The sequence below is a fragment of the Lissotriton vulgaris genome, chromosome 6 (genome assembly GCF_964263255.1).
Source record: "Lissotriton vulgaris chromosome 6, aLisVul1.2, whole genome shotgun sequence".
NCBI classification, from domain to species: domain Eukaryota; kingdom Metazoa; phylum Chordata; class Amphibia; order Caudata; family Salamandridae; genus Lissotriton; species Lissotriton vulgaris.
In genome coordinates this window covers 1,021,185,574-1,021,203,975 of record NC_141694.1, presented here as the reverse complement: position 1 = coordinate 1,021,203,975, position 18,402 = coordinate 1,021,185,574, and the positions used below count along the sequence as shown (strand labels likewise).

At 52.2% G+C, this 18,402-nt stretch overlaps 1 protein-coding gene across 3 annotated transcripts in view; it reads left to right on the top strand.

Moving 5' to 3' along the window:
- The window catches only part of LYST (lysosomal trafficking regulator), a 4,348,576-nt gene that overhangs the window by 2,333,825 nt on the left and 1,996,349 nt on the right, over positions 1–18,402 (top strand). For all 3 annotated transcript variants that reach the window (XM_086927077.1, XM_086927076.1, XM_086927078.1), the window contains one exon: positions 10,590–10,793. In XM_086927077.1, the coding sequence (XP_086783203.1) occupies positions 10,590–10,793 (204 nt within the window). The remainder of the gene's footprint in view (positions 1–10,589; positions 10,794–18,402) is intronic.

Here is an 18,402-nt window from a genome sequence, read left to right as displayed (position 1 = left end):
CTTTTTAACCCTAGGGACCTTTAATAGGCCTCGCTGTGAGGAGCGCAGAGCGCGTGATGGTACATACCTGTAACTAGGTTCTGAAGTGGTGTTGGTGCTTTCCTAGCAAGGATACGGTGACAGGTACAGAGGGCTTTAAATTCCACTCTGCTTCTCACTGGCAACCAATGGAGGGTCTGAAGGGCAGCTTTGGAATCCTATCTTTTTGGGATTTTTAGGATGAGGCGGGCTGCCGCATTCTGTAATACCTGGAGGCGGTTTATTGCCTTGCAGGTTGCTCCCAGGTACAGTAGGTTGCCGTAGTCTAGGCGCGATGTGACGAGGGCATGTACCAGCGTTCTCCGGGCGGACATAGGAAGGAGGACAAGGACCTTCCGTAGGGTTTTTAAAACACTGAAACAGACACCCGCCACCCGGTCTATTTGGGGTCCAAAAGACAGGTCAGCATCGAGCCAGACACTAAGGTTTTTGACTTCCTGACGAGGCATAGGAGCCTCACCTAGGCATGGGGGCCACCACGCCGACGACCAGACAGATGGATTCCTCCCCACCACGAGCACCTCGGTCTTGTTGCCATTTAATTTAAGGCAGTTAGTGGACATTCTGGTTGCAAGATCTTGCATGCAAGCCCTGAAGCTGTCCATAGCAAGTCCGGGTGCACGTGAGAGGGAGATAACCAGCTGCGTGTCATCGGCGTATGACACAATGTTCAATCCATGGCTCATGGCAATCGGAGCCACTGGAGAGACATAAAGATTAAACAGGGTTGGGCTCAGGGACGATCCCTGGGGAACGCCCTGGCCCAATCCTATGTCTCTAGAGTAGTAATCACCCTGGCGGACTTGAAAGCTTCTCCCAGTCAGGGAGGATTGGATCCATTGGAGTGCAGCTTCAGATATTCCTCCGTTATTGAGACACTGTAGCAAGGTGGCGTGAGCTACAGTGTCGAATGCTGCACTCAGGTCCCATAGGATGAGGGCCATGGTGTGACCCTCATCCACCCCCTGACGTAGGGTCTCCACCGCCGTTAGGAGCGCAGACTCCGTTGAATGGCGGGGACGGAAGCCGAATTGAGTATCGTGTAATCAGGCAGCCTTTTCCACGAAGTCCATCAATTGCATATTGACCGTTTTTTCGGCTACTTTGGCCAGGTAGGGTAGGAGTGAAATCGGACGGAGGTTCTCTAGTTTCTCAAAACTGATAGTTGGTTTCTTCCTTAGAGGTAGAACCACCGCCTTTTTCCAATCTTTGGGTACAGTCTTGGTGGTAAAAGACATGTCTAATAGATGTCTGATGTATGGTTCCAATACCACCAGACTATCTGCCAGACGTTTTGGTGTGGTAGGGTCCCGTGGAGAACCCGACCTCACAGATGTGCAGATTTTTAGGAGATTTCTGGGGGTGGGGTAAGAAAGTTGGTCAGTCTGTGTCTATCCCCCCATTCCCTTGGGCTTTCCACAAATTCTGTCCCATTTATGGGCTGAGTTGGAAATGCCAAGTAGATTTGGGATATTTTTTCTGCAAAGAAGTCTGCGATCTTATCGCACGATTCAGGCGGACAATCGTCTGGGACAGTTGCAGGTTTTCCGCTCGAAAGAGTTTTGTAAAGCGAAAACAGCTCTTTCACTGAGTTACCAGCTTCACTGATTCTGGACGTATAATATGCTGTTTTGGACTTTCTAATTAGGTTATGGTAAAGTCGCCTCTCAATCAAGTAGGCGTTTCTGGTTTCTTTGGAGAAGGTCCTGCGCCATTCTCTTTCGGCTCTCTTCAGTGCGGTTTTCAGGACTCTTAATTCATCGTTGAACCATGGGGCAGTTTTTTGTACACGGCCACCAGATTTGGCTTTTAGAAGAGGAGCTGTGCAATCTAGTGCCTCATTGATGCGCTTGCAAAGATTAGTATTGGCCGTGTCAGCGTCATCCCCCCACGGCTCCCCCCTTTAGTAAGCGCCTCGCAGAATTTAAGCTGGGAGAAGGTAGCCCATTTCCGCCTGAGGTGATACAATGGTGTTGGTTGCGGGGATCTACTTCCAGGGATTCGTCTAGAAAAATGGACTAAATGATGATCCGACCAGGGGATGGGTATAGGGGTCATGGCTTCTACTTCCCCCCCAGTTGACAAAAATGGGATCTAGCAGGTGACCCAACTGATGAGTTGGACCGCTAACAATTTGATTCAATTGGAGGGCTCCTAATGCCTGACTGAAATTCTTGCTAACGCTGTCTAAGGGGTTTTTAAGATGTAAATTAAGGTCTCCAAGTACCAAAAATTTGTCTTTGCATAGTGCGGTCTCCATAATGCCTTCAACCAGACTCTCCTCAAACTTGGCTATAGGACCTGGGGGTCTATAGATTAGCATGCCCTTTAGCGTAGCTATTGTTCACTATAATAGTGAAACTCCCTGCCTCACTGTCCAGGATGGGAGAGCAGTCTAGTAGGCATCGCAAGCTTTCCCGGGCTACAATTGCAATGCCCCCTCCTCTGCCTATGGGTCTGTCCTGTCTATGTATTGTGTATCCTACTGGAAGTGCCTCAAAAGCATCAGATGTAGAGTCTTTATCTAACCATGTCTCTGTTAGAAACACAAGATCCCACTGTTTCTCAGTGAGTAGATCATATAGGTCTAACTTGTGTTTCCGTAACGATCGTACATTAAGCAGTCCGCAGTGCATGATGCAGTCCGTACTGGTCGTATTCTTACCAAGGTCATAGGAGAAGTGACAGTATAAACAGCCTATGTTATCCTCCACTCGTAAACGATGTTGCAGCGTAAGGTAAGTAATTCCTGCTTGCTCCACCGTATGCGGTCATCTCGAGGGGCATGGGGTATGGGCCTGGACCGCGTACGGTCGCAGACGGGCTTGACTTAGGCGCGACTTTGACGCGGTGACGGCGCGCCCGCTGCGCTCGTCCGCTGCGCGTCCGGGGAGGGCACATTGATATGGAGGTGGAGGGCGTGGCCTCTAAAGTGGGCGTGGCTTAAGGGTCGAGCGCGCGGTGGCGGCAGCGCGGTTCCCCACCTGCAACAGCGCTAAAATCCGCTGTGCTAGTGTTTCTCCAGCTGCTACCAGGTCAGAAAGTGCTCAGAGTTGGTGCGAGGTGCTTTAAAATACACGAAATACAAATTACACAGTTTTAAAATATCGAGCAGATTCTCCCGGCTTCCGCCTCAGGAGTGCTTCAGGTTGCTAGGCGCGCTAGTGAGTCAGCGTGACTATAAGGGTCAGGGGAAGTGGGCGTGGCCTCTAAAGTGGGCGTGGCTTAAGGGTCGAGCGCGCAGTGACGGCAGCGTGGTGCCCCACCTGCAACAGCGCTAAAATCCGCTGTGCTAGTGTTTCTCCAGCTGCTACCAGGTCAGAAAGTGCTCAGAGTTGGTGCGAGGTGCTTTAAAATACACGAAATACAAATTACACAGTTTTAAAATATCGAGCAGATTCTCCCGGCTTCCGCCTCAGGAGTGCTTCAGGTTGTTAGGCGCGCTAGTGAGTCAGCGCGACTATAAGGGTCAGGGGAAGTGGGCGTGGCTTAAGGGTCTAGCGCGCGGTGGCGGCAGCGCGGTTCCCCACCTGCAAAAGCTCTAAAATCCGCTGTGCTAGTGTTTCTCCAGCTGCTACCAGGTCAGAAAGTGCTCAGAGTTGGTGCGAGGTGCTTTAAAATACACGAAATACAAATTACACAGTTTTAAAATATCGAGCAGATTCTCCCGGCTTCCGCCTCAGGAGTGCGTCAAGCACAATATAACATATGAAAGTTGCACAAGTATGGATGAGGGCGGGTGGCCACTCAAACCATATATTAAGAAAGTGGTATAAGAGATACCAATCGAACAGTGGTTAGGCCTAGGGAATCGCTGGGAGCAGTCGGGACTAGCAATGCTGAAGTCGGGAAAAGCCCGCGGGAGTCGGGTGCAGCGCTTAAAGCGTGGCTTGCACCAATGCAATGTCAATGGTGCGTAAAAGTTACACAAATAGAGTTTTAGGATACTTCCGCTGAACCTAGAAGGACAAAACTTTAGACACAGACTCTAGAGGTGTGTACCAGTGTGGGAACACCGGCGTTGCAATGTTACCTCACCCACAGGAAGCGGGTGCATAGGGTCGAAGTGGCGTTGGGTTTCATCACGAAGGTTCTTGGTGCTTGAAGCTGAAGCTGCTGCAGGCGATGTGAAGGAGAAGTGTCCCGTGTGATCAAAGGGTGGATCAGAGTAGAAAAGTACCTGAAAGCAGAGGGGACAGAGTCTGGGTCACTCAGCAGTGACCAGGGTGGAACCAGGACGGAACCAGGCAATGTCGGGCGCAATCAGGTGGTTGTCGAGGAGCTTCTTTCCGCTGCCACGTGGGCTCTGGGGCATCTGCGACGTCCAGGAGCGGGTCACAAGCTGTCCCAAGCAGGCTCTCACCGTCGGCGCTGTCGGCTTCAAGATCGGGGCTAAGTCCCACTCTTGAGTGTACAGTCATTCTTGTTGATAGGAGTGCCAAGGGTAGAGCGTCAAGCCATTTAAGACCAGTGCTCGCTTGGATTTTGGCCAGTTTCAGTTTTAGGGTGCTGTCATAGCATTCTACTAATCCAGCTGATTGGGGGTGATTTGCAGCGTGGAACTTTTGATCAATGCCTAGTCCTTCACATACTCTCTTCATCACTCGTCCCACAAATTCACTCCCATTATCACTCCAGACCATTCTCGGCATTCCAAATCTGGGGAAGAATTCTTTGACGAGGGCTTTAGCTGTCGATAAGGCACTATTGTCTTTCAATGGGTATGCTTCTATCCATCTTGAAAAGGCACAAACAACAACGAGTACGTATTTCAGATTGTTGCACCTCTCCATGTGGATGAAATCTAGCTGCAAAACCTCGAACGGGTACGTAGAAGGAGCAAAATGACCAGCTGGAATTGGGGTTCCCCTACCAGGATTGCATTTCAGACACACCATACAGTTCTTAACTATATTCTCTGCATATTTAGGGATTCTAGTGTTCTGCCATACTGGAGCCAGTAACTTGCAAATCCCTTTCACACTGATGTGTGCCATTCCATGCGCCATTGTAACCACTGCAGGCACATACGCATCACGTAGCAACCAACGCTGATGTTCCGACAATTCAACCCAACAACCATTCGCATCCAATTTACCCGTGCTTTCTCTCCACACCTTCAGTTCTTTCTCTGTAGCTTCAGCTTGGATGGACTTCACACTCTCAATCGTATCTTCACACATGCCAACGTCACCCACCCATCGTGCAGGGCCTGCAACATACATTCGACTCATTACATTCCTTGCAGTTTCTTTCGCGACCTCATCCGCAAACGCATTTCCACGACCAACATCATCTGTAATCTTTTTGTGTGCACTGCATTTCACAATCGCCACTTGCAACGGCAAGGTCAGTGACTCAAGAAGCTCATTTACCAACTGGCCATGCTGGATCTTAGCACCATGTGAAGTCAGAAAACCACAATCACGCCACAAACGTCCAAAACTATGAGCAACACCAAAGGCATACTGACTGTCAGTGTACACATTCACTCGTTTTCCTTTCGCCAACACACACGCTCTTGTCAATGCAATCAACTCTGCTGCTTGTGCCGAGTTATGTGGGATACGTGCAGTTTCAACAATCTTATGCAAAGTCGTAACGGCATATGCTGCAGTCGTGTCACCATTCGGAAGTTTGAAACAAAAACCATCAACCCACAAAGTACCATCGCAGTCAGTAAGAGGAGTGTCCCTAAGATTGTCCCTTTCGTTTCTTCTTCTGTCCTAAAGAAACAGTTGTGCTGCTTTTCAGCATCCTCTGTGTGAGAAGGTGGCCTGATATGCAGTGGTCACTATTCTAGTGAACACTATGTATCAGTCCAGCAACCCTTATTGATGATTGGTTGTAAGTCAACCTTATAGACCAGCTATCCTAGTAGCGTGGATACGAGCAGTCTAAGGCTAAAGACTCGAGAGGGCGTGTTAAGCCAGCTGTTATACCACATATACCCCTTGAACACCAAGTGAAAGGACACCACACAAGTGTTATGAAAATAAACAGTTATTTATTAAAGATCACAACAGCCCTGTACTCTTTATGAGGACAGGGTACTAAGCACAAACCAAAACTCTTACAAAAATACTTAAGTTAGCACAGTATATACAAATGCCCAAGGGGCACGGAAAACCATATACTTGAAAAGTGGAATGCGAAATTACTAGCAGGTAAGTACAGTACTAATAGGCTTAGGAATCGCTAGGACTTAACTATAGAACCTTCAGATTACTTATAGGAGGCCTAGGGGACTCGGGTGCAGTGTGTGCACTCTCACGCGAGATGCGGGACAAAGTCTATGGTAGCTAGAATTTGCAGAGTTAGTGTTCTCGGGCGAACCCGACCTGGTAGGGAGAAAACGAAAGTAGATTCTGACCCTTGGATAGTGAGGCTATGCTGGGGCACCGAAATGCCGAAGTTACCTAGCCCAGGGGCTGCAGCTGCATAGGACTCAAAAGACGTCGGGAATCCTCGTTGACGGACCAGGAGCCTGGAAGAAAGAAGTTGCTGGCAGGCGACCAGAGAAGAAAGTTCGGTGGATCCAAGCCTGGATCGATGGAAGATGACACCTGAAAGCAGAGGGGACCAAGTTCGAGACTACTAGCCAGTAGTCAGTGGGCAGCAGGAGGGCACCGGATGGTAGCCACCTCGACAAGGCGTGTGGGTGACGCTGGGCTCGGAGATCTCACGGACCAAGAGGCGTTGTCGGCGACCAGGAAGGAGGATCGAGCTGTCCCACGAAGATAGAAGCTGTCGGCGTCGCTGGACCCAGGATTGGGCAACAAAGCCTTGGCAAATTCAAGCCCACGCGGTGGACCTAAAATGGTGTCTGGAGTGGACCAGGAGGGTCCGGGGTGCCTCTCTTCAAGAAGGAAGCAAGGGCCAGTCTGGAGCAACCAGACCAGCAGCAGTGATGTCGTCGGGCGTCGTTCAGAAGGCCACAAGCCAGCCGGCTAGTAGCCAAACAACGCGGTGCACAGCGAACAGCAGAAGGGCCCCACGCTGATCGTGGAGATGCAGGGAGGCTGATCTTGGGTGCTGGAGCTGCGCAGGGTTGGGGCTTCTCGGACCCCGAAGCACTCACCAGTGGAAGACTCGGTGGGCTTGGTACAAAGAAGTCGTGCAGTCTTGGCGATCATCGGTCCCTCGAGGTCTCGTCGCACTCACGGTTCTCAGCTTTGCTGTAGAGGTGAGTAGAGGTCAGAGGTGCCAGGGAAGCCGGGTCTCGTTGAGCTGGGTCGTCGGATTCGTGATGAAGGACTTGCAGCAGACCGCAGTGTTCTTTAGGATGGTGCCCGCTTGATGCAGGGTGACTACTCCTTAGCCACAAGGGAGAATCTTGAGGAAGAAATCTTGAAGTCCTTTCGCAGAAAGTCGTGTCTTGATTCCAAAGATGATCTAATTTGAACAGGGGGCCCGCTCCTATCTTTATACTAAAAAAGGGGGCTGACCCGGTGACTAGGTCCTGCCTATGGGTGGGACTAGGTGGGGGGTGGTTACACCCCTCAGCCATGCCGGACTTCCCCTGGCCAGGGGCTGGTGTGCCCCTGGAACTGGTTCAGACCGGCCTATGCGTAGTGAGCACCGGGGTGCCACTCAGCAGTCACCTTCCTGAAAAGCCCTGCCTACCCAGGATACACAAAACCATGTCTGGGACGGTGCTAGCACCGCCCCTGACAGGAAACCCTTTGTCCAGGCTCCCCTCGCTGGAAGGACTCCCAGCTGCAGGGGGTCAGACTCGTGTCTGTGGTGGCAGCATCCATTTTGTGGAGCTGAGGCTTCGTTTAACTTTAACCGGGGTTCACAGTTACATACATGTCGTGTCCCTCTAGAAGGGTGGAATGCTAACCCCGTCGCCAGAATTGGCGAGGGGTTAGTATTCCAATTCATATGACACCTTACTCGACATGTTTTGATAAAGCAATACCAAAGTTAGCATTTAACCGCGAGGATTATAATGCACTTAAGAGTATATGGTATGCGATATCATGGAACAGCTATTAGGACTTGGTTCCGCAAGCTGCAGACAGGCTCAGCTCATGCCAGAGCACCATCTCACACGATTCCAAGCACTCTGCCTTCAGGATTGTCAAGGCCTGCCATAGGAGTGACTGATAGGAATTCGTGTGTCCATTTTAGGGTTAGGTATAGGTATACTACACCTACAGCAAAGGGTGGTTACACGCCTTTGCCCCAGCTGTCGTGCAGCCAGTTGTGTCAAATTTAGGAGGCCAGCCAGGGGTGGCATAATACATGCTGCAGCCCCTGGCAGCCCTGGGTACACCTATGCCCTGGGTACCTAAGGTACACTGTACAGGGACTGATAAGGTGACTCAGTATCCAATTAGTTATGTACCTAAGGTACATGGAATCCATTATACAGAGAGAGCAGTAGGCCTGGGCCCTGAATAGCAGGGTCCCAGGTCAACTAAGCCGGAAAACCAGCAAAACACCAGGCAAAAAGTTGGGGGCAACCATAGTCGGGTTTCCACCCTCCTACAGACACCATCCGCCTAATGAATTCCATCCACTCTGGCTCGCCAACCGACCCATGTCCCCACCACATCTTCAACAAAGCAGACTCCATCATCGCACCCTACCTCCGTGATGTTATCAACTGCTCCTTCAACTCTGCTACCTTCCCAGAAAGCTGGAAACATGCTGAAGTCAGCGCCCTCCTGAAGAAACCCACAGCAGACCCCTCTGAACTCAAAAACTACCGCCCAATATCCCTCCTCCCTTTCCCGGCAAAAGTCATCGAGAAAGCCGTCAATAGCCAACTCGCCGCCTTCCTCGAAGCCAACGACTCCCTCACAGAACGTCTCTCGAGCCAAACACAGCACCGAAACCGCCCTCATCGCAGCCACAGACGACATCCGAACACTACTGGACAATGGAGAAACAGTGGCCCTCATTCTACTCGACCTCTCCGCCGCCTTCGACACAGTCTGTCATAGCACCCTCATACAACGCCTCAACAACATCTGAATACAAGGAAAAGCGTTGGACTGGATCGTCTCGTTCCTCGCCGGAAGAACCCAGAGAGTACGACTTCCCCCATGCAAATCAGAGGCCACCGAAGTCATTTGCTGTGTACCACAAGGATCATCACTCAGTCCCACCCTCTTCAACGTTTACATGAGTCCACTCGCATCCATCGCGCGTCAACACAACCTTAACATCATCTCCTACGCTGACGACACCCAGCTGATCCTTTCCCTCACCAAAGACCCTAACTTCGCCAAAACCAATCTTCACGAAGGTATGAAAGAAGTAGCCGAATGGATGAAAAACAGCCCCCTAAAACTTAACTCAGACAAAACGGAGGTGCTCATCCTAGGATCATCCCCCTCTGCCTGGGACGACTCATGGTGGCCTTCGGCTCTGGGCACAGCACCCACAGATCACGCACGCGACCTGGGCTTCATCCTAGATTCCTCACTCTCGATGACCAGACAAGTCAACACTGTCTCATCCTCCTGCTTCAACGTACTTCGTATGCTCAAAAAAATCTTCTGTTGGATCCCCTCCGAGACAAGAAAAACTGTCACCCACGCACTAGTCACGAGTCGACTGGACTACGGAAACACCCTCTACGCCGGAATTACAGCCAAATTACTGAAAAAACTCCAACGTATCCAAAACGCATCAGCGAGACTCATTTTGGACATCCCTCGCCAAAATCACATTACCGGCCACCTGAAAGACCTCCACTGGCTCCCCGTCAACAAGAGAATAACATTCCGTCTCCTCACCCACGCACACAAGGCCCTCTACAAACTAGGGCCCGAATGCCTCAACACTCGACTATCCTTCTACACACCCACCCGCCAATTAAGATCCTCCAATCAAGGCCTCGTCGCAATTCCACGTATCCAAAGATTCACCATGGGAGGTAGATCCTTCTCCTACTTGGCGGCCAAGACCTGGAACTTACTCCCCACCCACCTCCACCTTACACAGAACCACATCTCCTTCAGAAAAGAACTTAAAACCTGGCTATTCGATAAATAATGAACCCCATCCCCAAGCGCCTTGAGACCCTCTAGGTGAGTAGTGCGCTATATAAATTCTTGAACTTGAACTTGAGTCATGGCTCTGCTCATGTCTCCGGTGTGAGTTGCTACTCCCTTTACAGCTTCTAATGCTGGGCTCACTGCGTCTGTTAACAAATGCAATGGTGATTATGCCTCTTTCCCCTCGACCTAAAAAGACATCAAAGGTCACTCCTGGTCCTCCTCACCAGAGATCTGCAGAATCCATGCCTCAAGGAGTCCATGGCCGCAAAGGGTCGAAAGAAGCAGCGGTTTTACAGAGCCTCATCATTGAGCTGCGATCGTGGTCAAGCGCCTTCCCCTGCTGCAACTATCAATATTTAAAGCAATTAATTGCAAGGTTATTTTTTTTTTCATTACTCAACATTATAAAATCATTTGTCCAGCAATTTGCCAAAATGTTTTATGGGAATTTAGTTAATGCTTAAATGTTGCTAGACGTTTTAATTGCCTACAGGTAATTTACACTTTTTTATCCCTTTGTTTTTTATTTCCTAGGGTGAAGGTATAAATGTCAGTAGAAAACAGTGGAAAGCTATGTTATCGGCCTGTAAGAATATTTTTCGCATGCAGCTTGGACGACTCCTTGTGTATGTTTTATCTCCTACAAGAACATTGCAAGAAAGGAAGCAAGTTTTTAAAGTACTACATGAGCCAAACCTTCAAGAAATTATAAGAGATTGTCTTAGTCCACCTTTGCAAGTAAGCAATATATATTACAAATAAACAGCAGCAATATAGGTTGAATTATTTGCACATTTGAATAAGGTAATTTTCATAACACAGCTTTGGCCATTATGAAGTGTTTGCTGCTAACTCATCCTTGAAATTTATCTCTGGGTTCAATAAGCTGTCATCTTCATTCTACTTGCTTTTGCAATAACCTCTAAAATGTACCCCGAAAAAAATCTGCTTACACTGCATGCCTCCAAATGTACTTGCTAATGGTTTAAAAAAAAAACATTAAGGGACCTGCCAGAAAGGGCACTTATGTCACTTTCAATTTTCAAAACACAAATGCAGAGGGTTAAGATGTTTTAAAAAAAAATAAAAATGTATTGTTGTAATTATAGAGTTATACCTTTTAATAAAGACATGTCTTGTGTTTACAGTTGGACAACAGGGATCAACCATTACATAATATACATACTTGAAGCGTTCACAGGAGTATAAACGATAAAAGAAGTAATGAAATCTAATTACTAACAAACAGGAGCCACAGTAATGTCATAGAGCAAACACTAATGCCAAACAAAAATAATGCCAATACTGTTCTCCTTACTCTTGTTCTTATTTCTCAATACATACGAATTAAACAATATGTAGAATCACAACTTTTTGTCAGAATTAATCTTTTTTGTTTATTCTTTTATTTTAGATTCATTTTCTTGGTTAAATTTCACCAAATTTACATTTCAAGAACATCTATACAAAAAAATACAAAACATTGTTCAAATTTTTTCACAAAACATTCCCCTCTACACATTCATATTCATTCCATACTCACAGTAACTTCATCAATCAATCAATCATAACACTTGTACAGCGCACTACTCACCCGGAAGGGTCTCAAGGCGCTTGGGGGAAGGGGTCCGCTACTGCTCGAACAGCCAGGGCTTGAATTGTCTCCTGAAGGCGAGGTGGTCCTGGGTCAGCCGAAGGTGGATGCGCAGGGAGTTCCATGTCTTGGCCGCCAGGTAGGAGAAGGATCTGCCTCCGGCGGTGGCTCTTCGGATGCGTGGTACGGCGGCGAGGGCGAGGCTAGTAGACCGTAGCTGGCGGGTGGGCGTGTAGAAGGTCAGGCGGTCGTTGAGGTACTTGGGGCCCAGGTCATGGAGGGACTTGTGTGCGTGGGTGAGGAGTCTGAACGTGATCCTCTTGTTGACGGGGAGCCAGTGCAGGTCCCTCAGGTGGCTGGAGATGTGGCTGCGTCGGGGGATGTCCAGGATGAGTCGGGCGGAGGCGTTCTGGATGCGTTGGAGTCTTTTCTGTAGCTTGGCTGTGGTTCCGGCGTAGATGGTGTTTCCGTAGTCCAGTCGGCTGGTGACGAGGGCCTAGGTGACCGTCTTCCTGGTTTCGGTCGGGATCCATCGGAAGATCTTGCGAAGCATGCGAAGGGTGTGAAAGCATGATGAGGAGACGGCGTTGACTTGTCTGGTCATCGAGAGGGAGGAGTCCAGGATGAAGCCCAGGTTGCGTGCGTGGTCTGTTGGCTTGGGAGCGGTGCCCAGGGCTGGGGGCCACCAGGAGTCGTCCCATGCGGAGGGCGATGGTCCCAGGATGAGGACTTCCGTCTTGTCTGAGTTCAGTTTCAGGCGGCTGTTCTTCATCCACTCGGCGACATCTTTCATCCCTTCGTGTAGGCTGGTTCTGGCGGTGTCGGGGTCTCTGGTGAGGGAGAGGATCAGCTGGGTGTCGTCGGCGTAGGAAATGATGTTGAGGTTGTGTTGGCGTGCGATGGCAGCAAGGGGTCTCATGTAGACGTTGAAGAGGGTGGGGCTGAGTGATGATCCTTGCGGGACGCCGCAGATGACTTCGGTGGCCTCGGAACGAAACGGGGGAAGGCGGACTCTCTGTGTTCTTCCGGCGAGGAACGAGATGATCCACTCCAGTGCCTTCTCTTGGATGCTGGTGTTGCTGAGGCGTTGGACTAGGGTGCAGTGGCAGACAGTGTCGAACGCTGCAGAAAGGTCCAGGAGGATGAGTGCCGCTGTATCCCCGTTGTCGAGCAGGGCTCGGATGTCGTCCGTTGTTGCGATGAGGGCGGTCTCGGTGCTGTGGTTGGCTCTGAAACCGGACTGCGAGGGGTCGAAGGATCCGTTCGTCTCGAGGAAGTCGGCAAGATGTCTGTTGACGATCTTCTCGATGACTTTGGCAGGAAAAGGAAGGAGCGAGATGGGGCGGAAGTTTTTGAGGTCGGTGGTGTCTGCTGTTGGTTTCTTCAGTAGGGCGCTGAGCTCGGCATGCTTCCAGCTCTCCGGGAAGGTGGCGGTGTTGAAGGAGGTGTTGATGACGTCCCGGAGTTGGGGTGCGATGGTGGAGTCGGCCTTGTTGAAGACGTGGTGGGGGCAGGGGTCGGTTGGAGATCCGGAGTGGATGGTGTTCATCGTGCGGGCTGTGTCTTCGGTGGTCACCGTGGTCCATGTGCGGAGGGTGGCGTTGGGGTGCGTTGGTTCGACGGTTGGGTGCGTGGATGGTGCGCCGAAACTGTTGTGGATGTCGGCAATCTTGCGGTGGAAGAACGAGGCGAGGGAGTCGCAGAGATCCTGTGAAGGAGTGATGTCGTTGTTGCCGGTGCTGGGGTTGGGGAACTCCTTGACGATGCTGAAGAGTTCCTTGCTGTTGTGGGCGTTGTTGTCCAGTCGTTCCTTCAGTGCTTTCTTCTTGGTGGTGCGGATGAGCTGGTGGTGCTTGCGGGTGGCGTGTTTGAGGGCGGTCATGTTGTCAGCGGTCTAATCGAGGAGCCAGGCTTTCTCGAGGGTGCGGCAGGTCTTCTTGGAGTCCTTGAGTTCGTCGGTGAACCAGGGGGCCTTCTTGCTTCTGGGTCTGCTGGGAGGGTTCCTTAGTGGTGCGAGGTCGTCGGCGCAGGCGGTCAGCCACTGCGTGAAGTTGCGGGCTGCTTCATTGGGGTCCGTTGTGCTGGCAGGTGGGTTCTGGCTGAGTGAGGTGGTGAGCTGGTCGGTGGTGATCTTGCTCCAGCTTCTGTGAGGAACCTGTTGTGGGTGGTGGTGGGTTGTGGTTTTTCTGAAGCTGAAGTGGACGCAGCTGTGGTCGGTCCAGTGGAGTCCGGTGGAGTGGCTGAAGGTGATGTGCTTGCTGGATGAGAAGACGGGATCAAGCGTGTGGCCAGCGTAGTGGGTGGGGGTGTTGACCAGTTGCTTGAGTCCGAGGTTCGCGAGGTTGTCCAGCAGGGCGGCGGTGTTGCGGTCCTTGTTGTCCAGGTGGAAGTTGAGGTCCCCTAGGAGGATGTAGTCGGCGTAGGGGAGGGCGTGTGGGCTGATGAAGTCCGTGATGTCTTCGCTGAATTGTGTGCGTGGTCCCGGGGGTCTGTAGATGAGGGTGTCTCTGAGGGTCGTCTTTGGGTCGGTGCGAATCTGGAAGTGGAGGTGCTCGGCGGCGGCGAAGGTGTCGTTGGAGTCGGTCGTGATGCGGATGGTGTTCTTGTGGACGATGGCGATGCCTCCTCCGGTCTGGTTGACGCGGTCCCTCCTGATGATCTTGTACCTGTCCGGGATGGCGTTGGCGATGTCGGGGGCTGAGGAGGAGTTCATCCAGGTTTCCGTGAGGAAGGCGATGTCTGGTGATGTTGTGTCGAGGAGGTTCCAGAGTTCCACGGCGTGTCTGTGAACGGAGCGGGTGTTGAGCAGGATGCACTTGAGGTTGCTGCTGGTGTTTGGCTTGGCGGGCGCGGTGCAGGTTCGGAGGCAGGTTAACTTGCAGGTTCTGCAGGTGAAGGGTCCATGAATGCGTTTCGGGGCGGCCCGGCAGCAGGTGGGGTTCCGGCTGGCATTGAGTGCGTTGAGGGCAGCGGCGTCGTAGGTCTGTCGGGTCGTCTTGCATCGGTGGGGACCAGGGGTCCAGGCGCGGACGGGCTTGCCTTCGGCGCGCAATCGGCGCATCCGCTGCGCGTGACCGCTGCGCGTCCGCGCGGTCGCCATTTAAGGCTAAGTGGGAGGGAGTAGCAGCTGGGAGGCGGGAGCGGGGAGGGCACAGAACAAAAGGGGGCATGGCCGCGTGAACGGCGGCGGGAAGCGGGGAGCAGGGCGGGCAAGGCACAGGGGGAGAACAACAAAGATATACTAAAGGAAATAAAAATACAGCAAAAACAATAATATACTACGAAAAAACGGTGGAACTGCAGGGCAGGGAACAGCGAGGCAGGCAGCTAGGGCGGCAAGGCAGACGGCACAACGAGGCTGCGAGCAGCAGCGAGGGGCGAGGGGCGAGGGGCACACACACAGCTGGTGGCCGTGCGGCGCGGGGGTGTCCTGAGAACAGGTCACACTCACCTGCGTCGCGCGGTCGCCATTTAAGGACAAGTGGGAGGGAGGAGCAGCTGGGAGGCGGGAGCGGGGAGGGCACAGAACAAAAGGGGGCATGGCCGCGTGAACGGCGGCGGGAAGCGGGGAGCAGGGCGGGCAAGGCACAGGGGGACAACAACAAAGATATACTAAAGGAAATAAAAATACAGCAAAAACAACAATATACTACGAAAAAACGGCGGAACTGCAGGGCACGGAACAGCGAGGCAGGCAGCTAGGGCGGCAAGGCAGACGGCACAACGAGGCTGCGAGCAGCAGCGAGGGGCAAGGGGCACACACAGCTGGTGGCCGTGCGGCGCGGGGGTGTCCTGAAAACAGGTCAAACTCACCTGCACCGCGCGGTCGCCATTTAAGGACAAGTGGGAGGGAGGAGCAGCTGGGAGGCGGGAGCGGGGAGGGCACGGAACAAAAGGGGGCGTGGCCGCGTGAACGGCGGCGGGAACGGGCAGCGGGGCGGGCAAGGCACAGGGGGACAACAACAAAGATATACTAAAGGAAATAAAAATGCAGCAAAAACAACAATATACTACGAAAAAACGGCTGAACTGCAGGGAAGGGAACAGCGAGGCAGGCAGCTAGGGTGGCAAGGCACACGGCACAACGAGGCTGCGAGCAGCAGCGAGGGGCGAGGGGCACACACACAGCTGGTGGCCGTGCGGCGCGGGGGTGTCCTGAGAACAGGTCACACTCACCTGCGCCGCGCGGTCGCCATTTAAGGACAAGTGGGAGGGAGGAGCAGCTGGGAGGCGGGAGCGGGGAGGGCACAGAACAAAAGGGGGTGTGGCTGCGTGAACGGCAGCAGGCAAGGCACAGGGAGACAACAACAAAGATATACTAAAGGAAATAAAAATACAGCAAAAACAACAATATACTACGAAAAAACGGCGGAACTGCAGGGCAGGGAACAGCGAGGCAGGCAGCTAGGGCGGCAAGCCAGACGGCACAACGAGGCTGCGAGCAGCAGCGAGGGGCGAGGGGCACACACACAGCTGGTGGCCGTGCGGCGCGGGGGTGTCCTGAGAACAGGTCACACTCACCTGCGCCGCGCGGTCGCCATTTAAGGACAAGTGGGAGGGAGGAGCAGGTGGGATGCGGGAGCGGGGAGGGCACAGAACAAAAGGGGGCGTGGCCGCGTGAACGGCGGCGGGAAGCGGGGAGCGGGGCGTGTGAGAAGTTGGCCTGATATATAATGTTCACTATTCTAGTGAGCACTTTGTATCAGTCCAAACGACCCTTATTGATGATTGGTTGTAAGTCAACCGTAGACCAGCTATCCTAGTAGCATGGACAAGAGCAGTCTTTAGGCTAGACTCTAGAGGGTGTGTTGAGCCAGCTGTTATACCATCACATATACCCCTTGAACACCAAGTGAAAGAACACCACACAAGTTGTTATGAAAATAAAAGTATATTTATTTAGAACACAACAACCCTGGACTCTTTATGAGGACAGGATGCTAAGCACAATACAAAGCTCTTAAAGAAATACTGAAAGTCGCACAATTTACACAAATGCCCGAGGGCCACGAAAAACCATATACTCTAAAAGTGGAATGCGAAATACTAGCAGGTAAGTAACTAGTCTCAAAGGCTTTGGGATCGCTAGGACTGTACTACTGAACCTTCAGATTACTAGCAGGAGGCCTAGGGGGATTGGGTGCAGAGTGTGCACTCTCACGCGGGATGCGGGACAAAGTCTATGGATGCTAGATTTCGTAAAGTTAGTGTTATCGGACGAATCCGACTAGGTAGAGCTGAAACGAAAAAGGATCTGGACCTTTGGATAGTTAAGCTATGCTGAAGCACCGAAATGCTCAGGTTACCTAGCCCAGGGGCTGCGGCTGCATAGGTCTGAAAAGACGTCTGAATCCTCGTTGCAGTCTATGGAGCCTGAAAGAAGAAGTTGCTGGCAGGCGACCAGTGATGAAGTTCGATGTGACCCAAGCCTGGATCGGTGAAGATGGATACCTGTAAGCAGAGGGGACCAAGTTCTAAATCACTAGCCAGTGATTAGATGGGCACCAGGATGGCACCGGACGAAGTCACCTCGACCAGGTGAGTGGGCGACGCTGGGCTCTGCAGTCTCTCGGACCAGGAGGCGTTGTCGGCGACCAGGATGGAGGTGCGAACTGTCCCACGAAGGTATCTGCTGTCGACGTCGCTGGACCCAGGATTGGGGCAACAACTCTTGGCAAATGCAAGCCCACGCGGTGGACTCAAAATGGCGTCTGGAGTGGACCAGGAGGGTCCGGGGTGCTCCTCTGTTGGAGGGGAGCAAGGGCCAGTCTGGAGCAACCAGACCAGCGGTGTTGTCGTCATGGTTCGTCGTCAAGAGGGCCACAAGCCAGCAGGCAAGTAGCCGGACAACGCGGTGAGCAGCAAAGAGCAGAAGGGCCCCACGCAGATCTCGTGGATGCTGGGGGGCTGGACTTCGGTGCTGGAGCTGCTCAGGGTTAGGGCTTCTCAAACCCCAAAGCACTCACTCGAGGATCCCTCGGCGGTCGTGCTGGATAAGCGTAGTGCAGTTCTGAAGATGGCCGGTCCCTCGAGGTCTCGTCACACCCACGAATCTCAGCTGGGCTGATGATGTAGGTAGAGGTCAGAGGTGCCAGGGAAGCCGGGTCTCGTCGTGCTGGTCAGTCTGGTTTCGGAGGAAGGACGTGTAGCAAACCACAGTGTTCTTAGTTGGTGCCCGCAGATGCAGGGTGACTACTCCTTAGTCACAAGGGAGAAATCTTAGGAAGAAGTCTTGAGTTCCTTTCGTAGAAAGTAGTTTCACGATTCAAAGATGATCTAATTTGGGAAGGGGACCCGCTCCTATCTTTATACTAAGGAAAGGGGCTGGCACGCGACTAGGTCCTGCCCATGGGTGGGACCAGGAAGGGGGGTGGTTACACCCCTCTCCCATGCCGGACTTTACCCAGCTCAGGGGCTGGTGTGCCCCTGGAACTGGTTCAAGCCGGCCTATGCATAGTGAGCACAGGGGTGCCACTTGCAGTCACCTTCCTATTCAGCCCTGCCTACCCAGGATACACAAAACCCTGTCTGGGATGGTGCTAGCACCGCCCCTGACAGGAAGCCCTTTGTCCAAAATCTCCTCGCTGGAAGGACTCCCAGCAGCAGGAGGTCAGACTTGTGTCTGTGGTGGCAGCATCCATTTTGTGATGCTGAGGCTTGAGTTAACTTTAACCGGGGTTCACAGTTACATACATGTCGTGTCCCTCTAGAAGGGTGGAATGCGAACCCCGTCGCCAGAATTGTCGAGGGGTT